Source organism: Notothenia rossii (assembly GCF_949606895.1).
Source record: "Notothenia rossii genome assembly, chromosome: 5".
NCBI classification, from domain to species: Eukaryota; Metazoa; Chordata; class Actinopteri; order Perciformes; family Nototheniidae; genus Notothenia; species Notothenia rossii.
In genome coordinates this window covers 76,063,664-76,076,726 of record NC_136903.1, presented here as the reverse complement: position 1 = coordinate 76,076,726, position 13,063 = coordinate 76,063,664, and the positions used below count along the sequence as shown (strand labels likewise).

General features: G+C 41.7%; 1 protein-coding gene across 1 annotated transcript in view; it reads left to right on the top strand.

Moving 5' to 3' along the window:
* cacna2d2a (calcium channel, voltage-dependent, alpha 2/delta subunit 2a) overlaps positions 1–13,063 on the top strand; it is a 139,471-nt gene that overhangs the window by 93,269 nt on the left and 33,139 nt on the right. The window contains 2 exon segments of the mRNA XM_079682190.1: positions 5,413–5,544; positions 5,774–5,831. Coding sequence (XP_079538316.1) covers positions 5,413–5,544; positions 5,774–5,831 — 190 coding nt within the window.

The window sequence follows — 13,063 nt, the reverse complement described above, 5'->3', positions numbered from 1 at the left end:
ACAGAGAGGGGATAAGGGAAATGGGATTTAAAGTTAAACCAAAAGCGAAGAAAGACAGCGTAAACACTGCGGGCTGTATTTCTGACGTTCTTGACTTTAAAGACTCCATCTTCTTCTCTCTGCCCCTCACCCATCCTCCCCTATAGTGTGTGCCCAGTGAAGGGGCACTATCATTTACCAGCACACTAATTAGAACAGTCAGCACAGCACAACTCCACTTCACTCACCACCAGGCTCACAAATTACATTTCATGTGTTTGTTATTTACTGCTCTTCTTTAATTGGAAAGAATGTTTGGAGGAGTTCTCTGGAGGTGTGGTGAAATATCTTCCTTCTCTCTTATTCTGTATATTGAATAATCATCCCTCCTCAGAGACATTTCCATCACAGCCCGAGATTACAATTTAGCAAAAACCAACGTCCTCACTGACAAATGCACTCACACTAAATGCTATTCCTGAGTGAGACTGCTTGAAATCCTTCTCATGAATTGTAATTATAATTACTTGGTGCTGCTGTTCCAGTTGCAAAGAAATTATTGGAGACCCTTCTTTTAATTTTTTTAAAGCACAGAACAATTAGGTTACACAATATCTTCTGGATGTTATTTTCTAAACCCATGGCTACAAAAAGACACATTTTTCTCAGCAAAGGCTTAGACTTTGTTTTAGCTCATCTTTGTGGATGTGTGAGCTGCTGCCAGTTCCTGTTGCTGCTGTTTTCTTCTTCAGGATGAAAGGTTTAATGTTCGGGCTCTTTAACACTCAGCCAGGCCACAAAGCAGCCCCGAAAGAAGAGGAGGAAAAAAAGACAGACCGAGAGGAAACAAGGGAGAGGGGAGCTGGAGAAGGAATTGGGTTGACAACACAAAGAGACACAGAAGGAACAGATGTAGAGGTGCTGGTCTGAAGAGACTTCAAACAATGGTGTGGGTTTGTCGCCCAGATTAAAACGAAACATTTTCTCACTTGCATTTAATGTTATTTGAAAACCGCTCACATTGAAATGCTTAAATTATCCATCGTTCCGGGAGAATGCTGGTCGAAATACATTTTCAAACGCTGTCAACGTTGCAAATAAATACTATTCATTTCTTAGTTTAGGGCTAAAAGCAAAGTCTTTTCAAAATTAAAACAAGATTATCAAGCAAGCTGCATTTTTAAGGATGAACCGACTATTTAAGTGAAATGACCAAAGGTTTATGGATATAATCTGAACCTCTCTTATTACATTTTACTGCCAAAGACCATTTTGTGAAGCTCTAGATTGTTAGTAAACTATGAACGATGTTGACTGCTCTATCAATTACCTGAACGTACAGCATTTGAAAAACATCCTCCTTTTCAACACATGGCTTTGGGAAGGATATTCACCCTTTTAGATAAAAAACAAGCTGTATTTATCTCAGTGTTTAGCTTCCTGTCTGTTTGAGTAATGTCACCGATATGTCAAAGCAAGTAGAATCGAACAGCATTTCTACCACTTAGTCACTCTGCTAAAGAGGAGAATATGTAAATGCTTCATGGCGATGACAGTGATAACGGTTATGTCCCTTTCACCAGACTTAGCTAATAGCTTCAGCTCCATTACCATTATGGATGTCTTAAGAGGGACCACTTGTGTTGCGCTCTAATTTATCACGGGACACTGCACCTCTTGTTCTGCTCTGTGTACAGTAACTGCAGACACCTATTTATTTAATGTTGGATTAATACAGGGCATAAGACGAATATCTGTTTGGATGGCTCTTTATCTCGAGTATATCAGTGTGAATAATGTGTGGGTTGGTGGGTAGGGTCATAGGCTGGGGTGGTGGTGGTGGTGGGGGATTGAAAAATGATCTCACGCAGAGATGCTCCATAACTCCCCTTCATAATTGTTTCCCTACTTGGTGTGCAGTCTTGCTCCATAAAGGGGTAAAGCCAAGGGTGCTCTAAATGTCAGGGGAGCGGCGCGCTGATGAATTACCTTTTAAAGATATCAGAGAGAGGCGCGCTTCAGGTGAAAGATGAGCCCAACACAGCGCTCGGAGGCCTTGTCTGCCTGTGTGGGCATATTTCCCCCCCAGGGGAAATTTTTCTTTTTATCAACTGTCCGAAAGAAGTCACAGCATATCCTAAATGAATAAATCAAAGAGAATTAGTTTGCTCTGTTCTCTTATCTCAGATGTCCTCGTTTTTCCTGTGGAGATCACCTGCAGATTCGTTTGTGTGCGTGTGTGTTTGCAGAATTGATAGCAGGGGTGGCTCACATCTGGATCTGACTGGTTTAGTTTAAGCTGGCGACAAACACAAACACACGCTTTTGCCCGTCCTATTTATAACCCTTGTTTGAAAAACCAAGACTGACAAACACTTGGGTTTAAATAATGACACACACTTCCACCATTTGGAGATCCATCGTGAACACACACAGGATGAAGTGTGTGTGTGTGTGTGTGTGTGTGTGTGTGTGTGTGTGTGTGTGTGTGTGTGTGTGTGTGTGTGTGTGTGTGTGGGTGTGGGTGTGGGTGTGGGTGTGTGGGTGTGTGGGTGTGTGTGTGGGGGTGTGTGTGTGGGGGTGTGGGCGGGCCCTGGGCAGCATTGCAGCTGATAATCCTTACATAGCCAGAGTTTGGTTGATGCCTTGATGTTAGTCAAGGTAATAACAGAGATGGTCGCAGGATGTCTATTTGCCCTTGGCCTGTCTGGGACAGCTATCATTACAGACCCAGTGCCTCTCCAGATAAGAGCACCCGGGCTGTCGCCGCAGCAACCTGCTGTGATAGCTCATGCTTAAAGGATAATACTTTTTACACATTAATCAGATGGCGCTTTGACCACAGAGTATTGCACGGCCCAGATGAAATTGAAATGCGTGGTTTGGTTCCCTGATAATCTCCACACAGACATCAGTAATATGTGGCCACTGATCGTGCTGAAGTGAAAACCGAGTCATGGGAACGACTGTGGCAAGTTTGAATATTTATATTCAAAATGCAGATATTCTGAGAGCCTCACTTATTTCTTTCTCTACTTCAATCTTGCTAGTTCTTGAGACCATCTGGACTGTTGGCAAATGTAAACTCTCTGTTATTATGAGAGATGAGAAGCTGTTTCACTTTTAAATTCTGGAGAAATGCAAACACGTTGTAGCAGAAACGTCCCTGGTACACATTTTTCAGGATGTAGTTTTCGGTAATTTTTTACAATGATGAGCTTTCCTAGCAACTCCAACCATAAAGCATGACGACCAACTTTTCACCAGCTAGTTGTTCACCTACAAAGCAAAGGATAAATGCAATCTAACCTTATGTTACATCCTAAGAAAGCACTACAAATAATCAATTCTTTGACCTCTAAGTCTTTGATTTCTGCCATTTTCAATTTAGCAGTTTAAAGTGAAGTTTATTTTGTGTGGGTTTTTCCTCTCTCCTTCCCTCGTGAGCGAGAAATTGCCTTTTCAGGTTGTGAAAGCAGCCACTCATTCGTGTTAATTTCTGTGTTGCTTTCCATCAATCGTCCACCCCCTCTCTCAGGGTTTTTATGTTTATCCCCATCTGTAAGACTGCCTCTATCCTCCTCCATTCTTCCTTTGTGTTTACGTCCATGAATTTTGAGGAAAACATGTTGAGGAGCTCCCCTTGGTGATGGCAGCCATTTAGCTTTCATATATTCCTATCCTCCAGACACTGCTTAGTGCTGCTGTAGTGAGTGTGTGTGTGTGATTGTTTGAGTGCATTTTTTTTACAGTATGCTAAAGAGTATTGAAACTAAGCTTTTATTTTGAGCTACAATTTAGGAGAGAGTCTGACATTGACAGCGTGGAGGTGAACACTCATCTGAAAATATAAAAACAACATTATGTTTTTCAGGATATCACGTGATTATTCAAAGGCTTTCAGTAGAGAAGGTGGCGTACGTTGTTAGGTCGGTGGCGTGATTCATACCTCTTGACTGACAGCTTGTCAAACACTGAGCAGTAATTGAAAAGTGGATAATGATCGTTGTTTTGTGTGAAATTCAAACCAAGGGTTGGAAAAGCTGGTCTTGTAGGGTCAGCGGCTTCTCTAGTTTTGTAAGGCTGAGTAATTAAATCAGAGAAGGGAGTGAAGTATTCCTCAGCTCAGTGCCTCGTCTTGTTTCCTCTTTAATCAGGTGGCTATTAAACCTCTGATTGCACTCCCTAACTTTTGACTTCAGCTTGGCTGTTAAACACCATGCTTTGTGTGTGTGTGTGTGTGTGTGTGTGTGTGTGTGTGTGTGTGTGTGTGTGTGTGTGTGTGTGTGTGTGTGTGTGTGTGTGTGTGTGTGTGTGTGTGTGTGTGTGTGTGTGTGTGTGTGTGTGTGTGTGTGTGTGGGTGGGGGTGTGGGTGTGTGTGGGGGTGTGGGGGTGTGCGGGTGTCAGACAAAGAAAAGCAGTCTTTGGATCAAAAAGTGAAAAACAAAGGGAAGGGTAAATGCAACACACAACCACACACACGGTCGTAGTTATTCCTCTTCTTGTTGACTCAATGATTAATACTTCTCTCCACAGCCATAAATCATTTTCCCCAGGGTACCACTGACCTGTGAGATATATCTGTGACCTCACGTATTACTCAAAACACACACATTGATGCATTAAGCCGCACATGCACCACCAATCCTCTTAACACAAAAACACGTTCATTCATATTTGAAGAAATAGTTGGTGTTTCATTTCTATAAAACTGTTCTGAAATGAGTTCTGCCTCGCCATGCTGCTAGTGACATATGACCTCCTCCAAGGTCATCCCAGATTCCCCCTCCTGCACCTCTCAGAGATCACCCAGATTAGAGCGATGTCGGCCACCGCCGGCCGGGCTGCCTGCATATATCTGTTCCTGTGTTCTCGGCTTACTGCTGCTGGCACGGACAAGGTTGTTCAGCAAGGAGAGTTGACCTTTGGGTTGAAACCGAGAAAAAACCTGGTGGTGTGCGCTATATTTAGGGCTCATTGTTTGAGTTTTTTAAATAACAAATCAGGCAATTTATCTGTGTTTTTTATATTGAAAAACAAAAAGATCAACAATACAAAACTCTGAGGATTTAAATCGGATTATAAAAAACTATTTTTAGAGCCCGTTAGTTTAAGCATTTATTACTTATTTTAAACTCAACTTTGCTTTGAGGGACTATATCAGACGGCACATTTACATTTTCTCTTCTTTTTTTATTATTTATAACCAGAAGCTTATTCAAAATGATGCAAAAGGACTTTGTTTTTTTCTCAAAACTCCCTTTTAGTGTCCTCGTGCATCTTGAATCACAGCATTCTGCTTGAAAGTCTTTTTAAACTTTATAGTTTTATTTTGAAAACTAAAAAGGAAAAATGATAAACTGATCAAACAATACAAAAATAAGCATTAGCTGTATCACTTTTGTGAGTCTAATTGGTTTGTTGCCCCTACAGCTCCGACCATCCTCAACGAGTTGAACTGGACCCAGGCGCTGGAGAAGGTCTTCATTGAGAACCGTCGTGACGACAGCTCTCTGCGCTGGCAGGTGTTCGGCAGCGCCACAGGAGTGACTCGATATTACCCAGGTAGGCCGCAGGGAACAGAGTCAACAGTCTGCCTTATAACTCACGGCAAGATAAAGTCTAAATTGACCCTAGGGGCTCCTCCGCTGCAGAACATTGGCAATCTCTTATCAGATGGCTGTACTGGTGACTCGATACACAGGACTAAATTATGATTACTTTGATATAATCTGATAAGAAATATCCTAGAGTACACTGAACGGCTTGTAACTTATTTTCTCGCTCTCTCCAGCCACTCCATGGAGGGCGCCCAAAAAGATTGACCTGTACGACGTCCGCAGAAGACCTTGGTGAGTGCCATCTTTATTAAGATCTGGATCAGAATCAGAGGGATTTTATTTATTTTCTGCCATTGTTAATGCCCATTGGCCATATTAGGGAGCATTTGGCGTATTTCAAATAACCTACCTCTCATTTTGGTCTCAATTGTCTTAGTGAAGGTGAGTGTTGAAAGGCTTGAGTTTTGGACACCAGTTGAGTTCACCTGAGCGTTAGGATTGGATGAGATTGTCTCGCTTGGAGCAGACAGCTAACTAAAACAAACAGGAGCAGAGTAAAGATGCAGAAATGTAACTTGTCACTGGAACACCTGGGCTGACAGCAGAAACACTGTCACACTGTTTACAAATGGTGACTAACTGTTGTTTCCTGACCTGAGTCCTTACACAATGTCTGTGTCATTGCCATTGCTTTTTCCTGTTATATTGAAAATCATTTGTTCTCACTTTATCATCTTAATCTTTTTAAATCTTTGCTCCATGCTTCAGTGAAAAGCAGTAAACTACTTACATTCAACTGTTATAACATGCATTTATTTGTGTATCAATACAATGCCTTTATAGGAAGAACGTTTTAAATATATATCTTTTTTTTCTTTTACTAAAAGTGCTATAACTTTACATTTCTGTGCTTTTTAAATGTTACCACATAATCCAAAACAATAACTCTTAAATGTAGTCTTTCATTTGGATTCCTGTACATTGCTTCGTCTCTTGTAGACCTCCCTTGCTCAAACTGGCCCGGAGCTAAATAAAGAATATTGTTTAGTGAAACGGGATTAAAATGGTTTCTCGCCCGTATTTATCTCAGTAAGTGATAATGCTGGTGCATTTTCTCTTGATACGAGGACATAGCAAGATATGGCCTAATGTTATTGTTTACAATTCCCATCATTGCCTGTGGGTCTCTGTACAGTAAGTAAAACAGGCTGGACAGAACTAGGCTGCATTCGGCCAATCAGCCCCTCTACCCCCATGCCATCTTCTTGTCCACCCTTCCTCGTTCAATCTACCTGCCACTGTCACATCGGCTTTGTGGCAGTTCTGCCTGTTGCCTGGTTACAGGTTGGAGTGGACTGGACATAAGCATGACAGCCATGTTGATTAGACCTGACCCCGTTCCATCTCTGTCTGGATCCATCTCGCTTTTTGAGGTCAGCCCAGGCTGTCACATGAAGTCAATGAGCTCATACCAAACAAACAAAAGACGAGCAGAGAAAGAAGCTTCATGCATTGTGATGAAGTTTGATTGAAACTCAAATCCAAAATGCACATCTTGTAATGTTGTAACCACGTCTGAATGAGAATAATTGAATTCATTTTTAGGAGTAAATTAATACTTCTGATGCCTATTTGCTTTTAATGTTTCAGTCAAGGTTCAATTTATTCATCCATAAAAACATGGAAATTATAGTGCTCCAATTCTAAACAAACAGCACTGGTTATAAAAGCATTATAAATAAATACCCTTTAAATATACGATTGAATGGATAAAAAAATAAATAGATTTTTTTTTTTAAAGGAATCAAACAAACAAAAACAACATCAGAACAAACAAACATTTAAATGGATTTAGTTTACAGCCTCCTTCATAAAGTTGTGGTTGTACTGTTTTATCCTTTGTTTGAGTCAGTAAAATGAAAAGTGATCGCCTATTACCTCCCTGTATCCAGGTGTTCCCTGACAGTTTAATGAAGCTAACAACAGAAGTCTCCCCAGTGCTTCACTGTCACAGAAGCCAACAGCGTAAACATGAGAAATTCTGGAAAACACAAGGCAGTGTGTAGCAGGATGAGTTAAAACATGGATTCTGTCTCTGATCTGTCAGCGATACAACCATAATACACCAGAGTTTAATTCTCTTACACATGTTTTGACTGGGGGACTCCTTCCGGAGACAGAAAGGACCAAGGAAGCAGAAAGATGAGGGCGGCTGCTGAGCGACAGTGTGACAAGGTTGGACAGAGGAAGAGGCGTATGTGTTCACGAACACCTTGTCTCCCCCCTGGTCTTCCATGTTTGTCACTCCTGTCGAGCTTCTTTTTTTTTTAGATGTAAGAGCCTTTGAAATGGCTTTGGCCCGTTGCTTAGCAACTTGTGCTGAGTTGCGGGGCCGCGGTGGCAGGGAGTGTCATGATATGTCAGGTCAGCCGTGTGTGATTATAGTCTAACTGCTGTCTCCTCGACTGACACTCTGCAGAGCGGACGGCCAATCACACGCCTTACAAAAACAGTCAACAGGGGTTAGCTACGCCCGTCATGTGTGCTTGCATGAGATAGCAGCCTCCGTCACGAGGACAGAAACAAAAATGTGAGCACGGATTCGAAGATGAACACCACTCATGCACAACACTTATAATAAAATCAAACTCATATTTAAATTCTACTCACTTTTTGTGGGACGTAATAGGAACTTTAATTATACACTTCAGCTGCTGTGTGTGTTTTTTGCTTGTTTAAAAAAGAAAAGGAAAAAGGCGTTTCCAAGGGCAACAGTTGGGCGACGTCTGAGAACCGGCATTGCTGAGAGACGCACTGTCTACTTGCCGGGTGCCTGACTGAAGCGTGCATATTGATAATCGATACAAGACACTAGACCACAAGTTACAATTACAGCATAATGCTTAATGCTCTATAATGAGTGTTCTGCATAATGTCAGACACACAGCATGTTATCTGACCCTGACCACCATAAGATAAAAATCATTTAAGATGTTGGATCAGTTTTTTTCGCTTATAATTGATATTAATGTATATATTTTATATTTAGAAAGATAAAATCACTGATTCCATCCAGTATAATTCACAATGCCGAGTTCATAATAAAAGATAAAATTTAAAACACCATTGACTTCTGCCACTGCGGAAATAAGATACATTTAAGTGTAGAGTACGATTTTGTCCAAATAAGTCAAAACAATTGCTAAGGACAAACATATAGGTTTGAACAACATACAAGCCAAAAGCATTTTAAATTCATGTACAGTCAATAATGTCCAAGCACATACAGATCTCACATATTACCCCCCACACACCCCTCAGCAATCCCCCATCACAAACTCCCTGATACATCAGATCACATGAGCAGATATGCCTGATAGATACTGGAGTATAGCCACTGGAGTATACACAGATGCAATCGCAGGAACATGTTTCTGTGACGTTTGCGCTGACTCTGTCTCCAGTGAGAGTCTCTGCCCCCCCAGTCAAAAGTGTGGTTTACAAAGTGAGAGTGAAAGCAGGGGCCAGGGTTCACGGCCAGTTTGTAGCGTAATAGACCTGTAGCTTTCCTGGGACGGATGGATGGCGGTGAGGCTGACCTGGCCGAAGCTGTGGAGGTGAGCCTCTGAGGGTAAAGATTGGAGGACAGCCTGACTCCACAGATGGGCCCTGTTCCCGTCTGCTCCCCCACCAACATCCCCAGGAAAATTAATGGTCCAGTCAACACACTTAATTGTATCCAATTGCTCTGACATTAATTATTAACATTTGTCCATTATAATGTCTGTTCGTGTTATCAAGGGAAGCGAAGCAGAGGGGGAAGTGAGGCAGGGGGAGAAGCAAAGGGGCGAGGAGAGAAATAACCAGAGACAGGCGTGGAGACCTGTCAGCCAAGCGTTGCAAAGATCCCATTACCTCCCAGTTCACAACAGCATGTATGCTATATCACATATTGATTTCTTCAAAAAGTCAATCCAACCTCTTTGTAAATATTAACACTGCTGTTTTATCCTGGAAGCTGAGGCTCCCCAAAATACAATTTCCAGTGTCTTCTTCTTTAAATCTCTCTACACTGCTTCAGGTGGAAGCAGAAGCAAAAGAAAGACCAGTGTTTTCTTAGTTATTGGATTAAAGGTGACACCAGGCTTTAGCATCCAAATACAAATATTTGACATTTTGATTTGAACCTAAGGTGATAGACACAGCTGGGGACTACTTATTCCATCTCAAAGAGCAACAATAACAGACTTGTACTTGTCAAATAATAATTGATGCTGATGTATTCGAATATGCATGCACTAATTTAATATTCTGTGCTTTTTGCCGAAAGGAATAGTGTTCGTTAAATTGATTCTAAAATGTTATGTGTTCGTCTTGGGCATAACCGGAAATATGGAAATATGAACCTTGGTACCAACACTTCCAATAATCAACAGAAAGTGGAATAAATAAATGGCAGACAACATCTCTTTCTCCTGCAGGCTCTCTGGGCGCTGTCCTTCTATATTTTTCTAATCTTAATTCAATCTTTATTCGCCTGCCACATCCACAGGAGCACTAAGAGAGCAGCAGTCCATAAAATAATAAGCCCATCAGCACAGCACAAATCCACACACACATGTGAGCACACACACACACCTACACACACGCACACACACACACACACACACACACACACACACACACACACACACACACACACACACACACACACACACACACACACACACACACACACACTCGCTGTCTCTCTGTTACATACAGTTCTCACATTATTCTGCTGTTACTTTGCTTACTTTAACTGTACATGATGGATGCATATCAGAGCACAAACTGTAAAGGAAATGTACATGTTCAAGTGAACTAACACATCCACCTATTATTTATACAAAGGACAAGTGTAAAACACACACAACTGTTAACACAAAGTTAGCATTTGCTGCACACACTAACTGTGGCACAGAGACACCACATGCTACATGTATCTATGGCATGTTTCTGAAATGTATGTGGCAGATAATTCCTTCAATTTAAATGTAATGCACAACACTTTGTTGAATGGGTCAGGGCGCATAAACACAATCTCCTGAGAGAGTTAGCCCCCCGGCAGAGTTAATGTATTGATTTTTCTGCGCTGTTCCATGATAAAACTATTTCATGAATTCCAATGAGATTCCTTCACCAGACTGCTGCAAAATGAAAAAAAAAATACAATCATCCCAACGCAGAATATGTCATTGTGTTCGTTGCTTGTATAATGCATTTCTTTTAGAGTGATGGCAGGTGGTGGCGTGTTGTAAAGGTGGCATGGCTCTCAATGTTGCTGCTTTAATCTCTTCTCATTTGGAGCGATACCTCGTTCCACGTCGGTGTAAAGAGCAGATGTCTACTGCACAAACGTGTAGGACTTTACATATTGTGATAATATGTGCACGTTTTTATCGTGACATATATATTGTACGTTATGGCTCTCTGGTATTCTCTTACTGTATGGGCATACAAGTCACTAATGCTGTGTAGCCAGATCTTCAATGTATCGGTTTAATAACATACCATAAATAAGAAATGGCATTGGCTACTTAATCTCAGGCATTCACAAATATCTGCTGTTACGGTGCATCGTATATATATATATACATATATATATACTTTGCTCAAGGATCATTTCCCTTATCAATTAATCTTTTAATTCAGTTTTTGAACAATCAGATGGTCTATGAGATTTCATAAATTATCTCCACAAGCTTTTTGAGGTGATGATTACATTTAGTTTGTGTTGTCTGCTTAACTGTCCAAATCGAAAAAATCAGTAATTCTTCACATTTGAGAAGCATTTTTGCTTGAAAACTGACTTTAATTATAAGTGCTTCGGTGAGTAACATAATGATCGGTTGTAAAAGATGTAAGGCATCATCTGTGAACGGTTGATGTAAATGTATATTTTACAGAAAAACAAACAGCAGGGTTTTAAATTATACACTTAATTACAAATGAGTATTCATTAAAAAAAAAGTGTGATAACTATAGCTGGACCGTGTCTGAAACTGGTTATTATCCACCCGGCAGATAAACTTGCATGGTCACAAAGTAGCCACCACTGTTCTTGTGAAGTAAGGTTTCACTTGAATATTACTATACATTATTGAAAGGTATAAACCAATTTAATGAAATCACGTAGAATTTCCCATTAGTTTATGCTCTGTAAAGAGCTGCCCTCAAAGAAAAGCACCAACAGGACTGACACACTGTCATATGTTAATGAAATGTCTGAAATAAAGTGCTCTCACTAGTTATGATTCAGCCCCAGTGGTTCGATACCATCCACGAGAGAGAGAGCAGACAGAGAGACCACAGGCTGATATGTTGTGTCTGCTGGCTGATGGCTGATGGTTGTGTCGCGGTGCAAGAGAATGGGCGACGGGGCTCAGTTCAGCACCAGCCAGGCCCATCTGCTTGTCACCTGGCCTTGGCACGCAGGAGTCTGGGTAATGACAGGGAAAGAATGGCATCAGTGGGCAGAAGCTGAGAGGTAATTACTGACTGGAATCCATGCAGAAACAACACATCTGGATCCATGAGTCAAAATGTGGAAGATTATACACTGATACTTGCCTCAATTCCAGGTTTGTATCCGTCAGAACCGCATATCAGCCTGGAGACCGAAAATCCTTGACTCCATCCCACACTCTCTGATCCTGATGTTCTCTGCTGAGAGGCACAGAGAAAATTCATTTGTAATTTAGGCAGTGGAAAGGGAGAGAAAGGGAGCAGCGCTGATACCCCAAGACAATCTGTGGGGAGAATCAGCCATGGCAGCACTATACTTTCAGTGTTGAGTGACGTTATCCTGGCTCATGTGTTACTCCCCTCTACTCCATCACTGCTCACACATTCCTCCTAAACCCCATTACTGATGATCAATGCTGCTTCTTTCCCAGTTTGAGAGAAACGATCTACTTGAAAGTGATATTTTCTCAGCAGATTTTAGGGCAAACGCTAGCACAGTTCTCAATTGGGAGAGTTTACATTGGAGCTGTGGAAGATGACCTATAATGACGACTAGTAATAGAAGACTGCATTGCCTTATAATTAACATTCGGCCCCCTCAAAGTCCCATTTAAGGACTATTCTCCTCTGTGAGAAACTGACCAGAGAAGTTAATGAAATCCTGCAGGTTGTTTGCAGGCACCAAGCGTCACCAAATGACCCTCCTTCAATCTCCAGCAGGGGTGTCTCCCTCCTTGAGCCTGGGGGAGTGGAGACGTGGGCCACATGTTGACCGAGTTCCCGTCCTGCATCGATGACCGCTTTTACAGACCCCATCCACTCGAAAGAAAGAAGCCGCCACTGTGTGGAGTCTCAGCCCCCCCACCACCACACCCCCCCCCCCCCCCCCCCCCCCCCCATCTCCCTCTCACTCCCTCAAATTAAGATTTCAGTAATTAAATTGATAAAAGTCATGCATGCCAATATGCCTCATGGTTCCAGACCTGATTTCATACGCCACACAGTTGTGGAGGGCT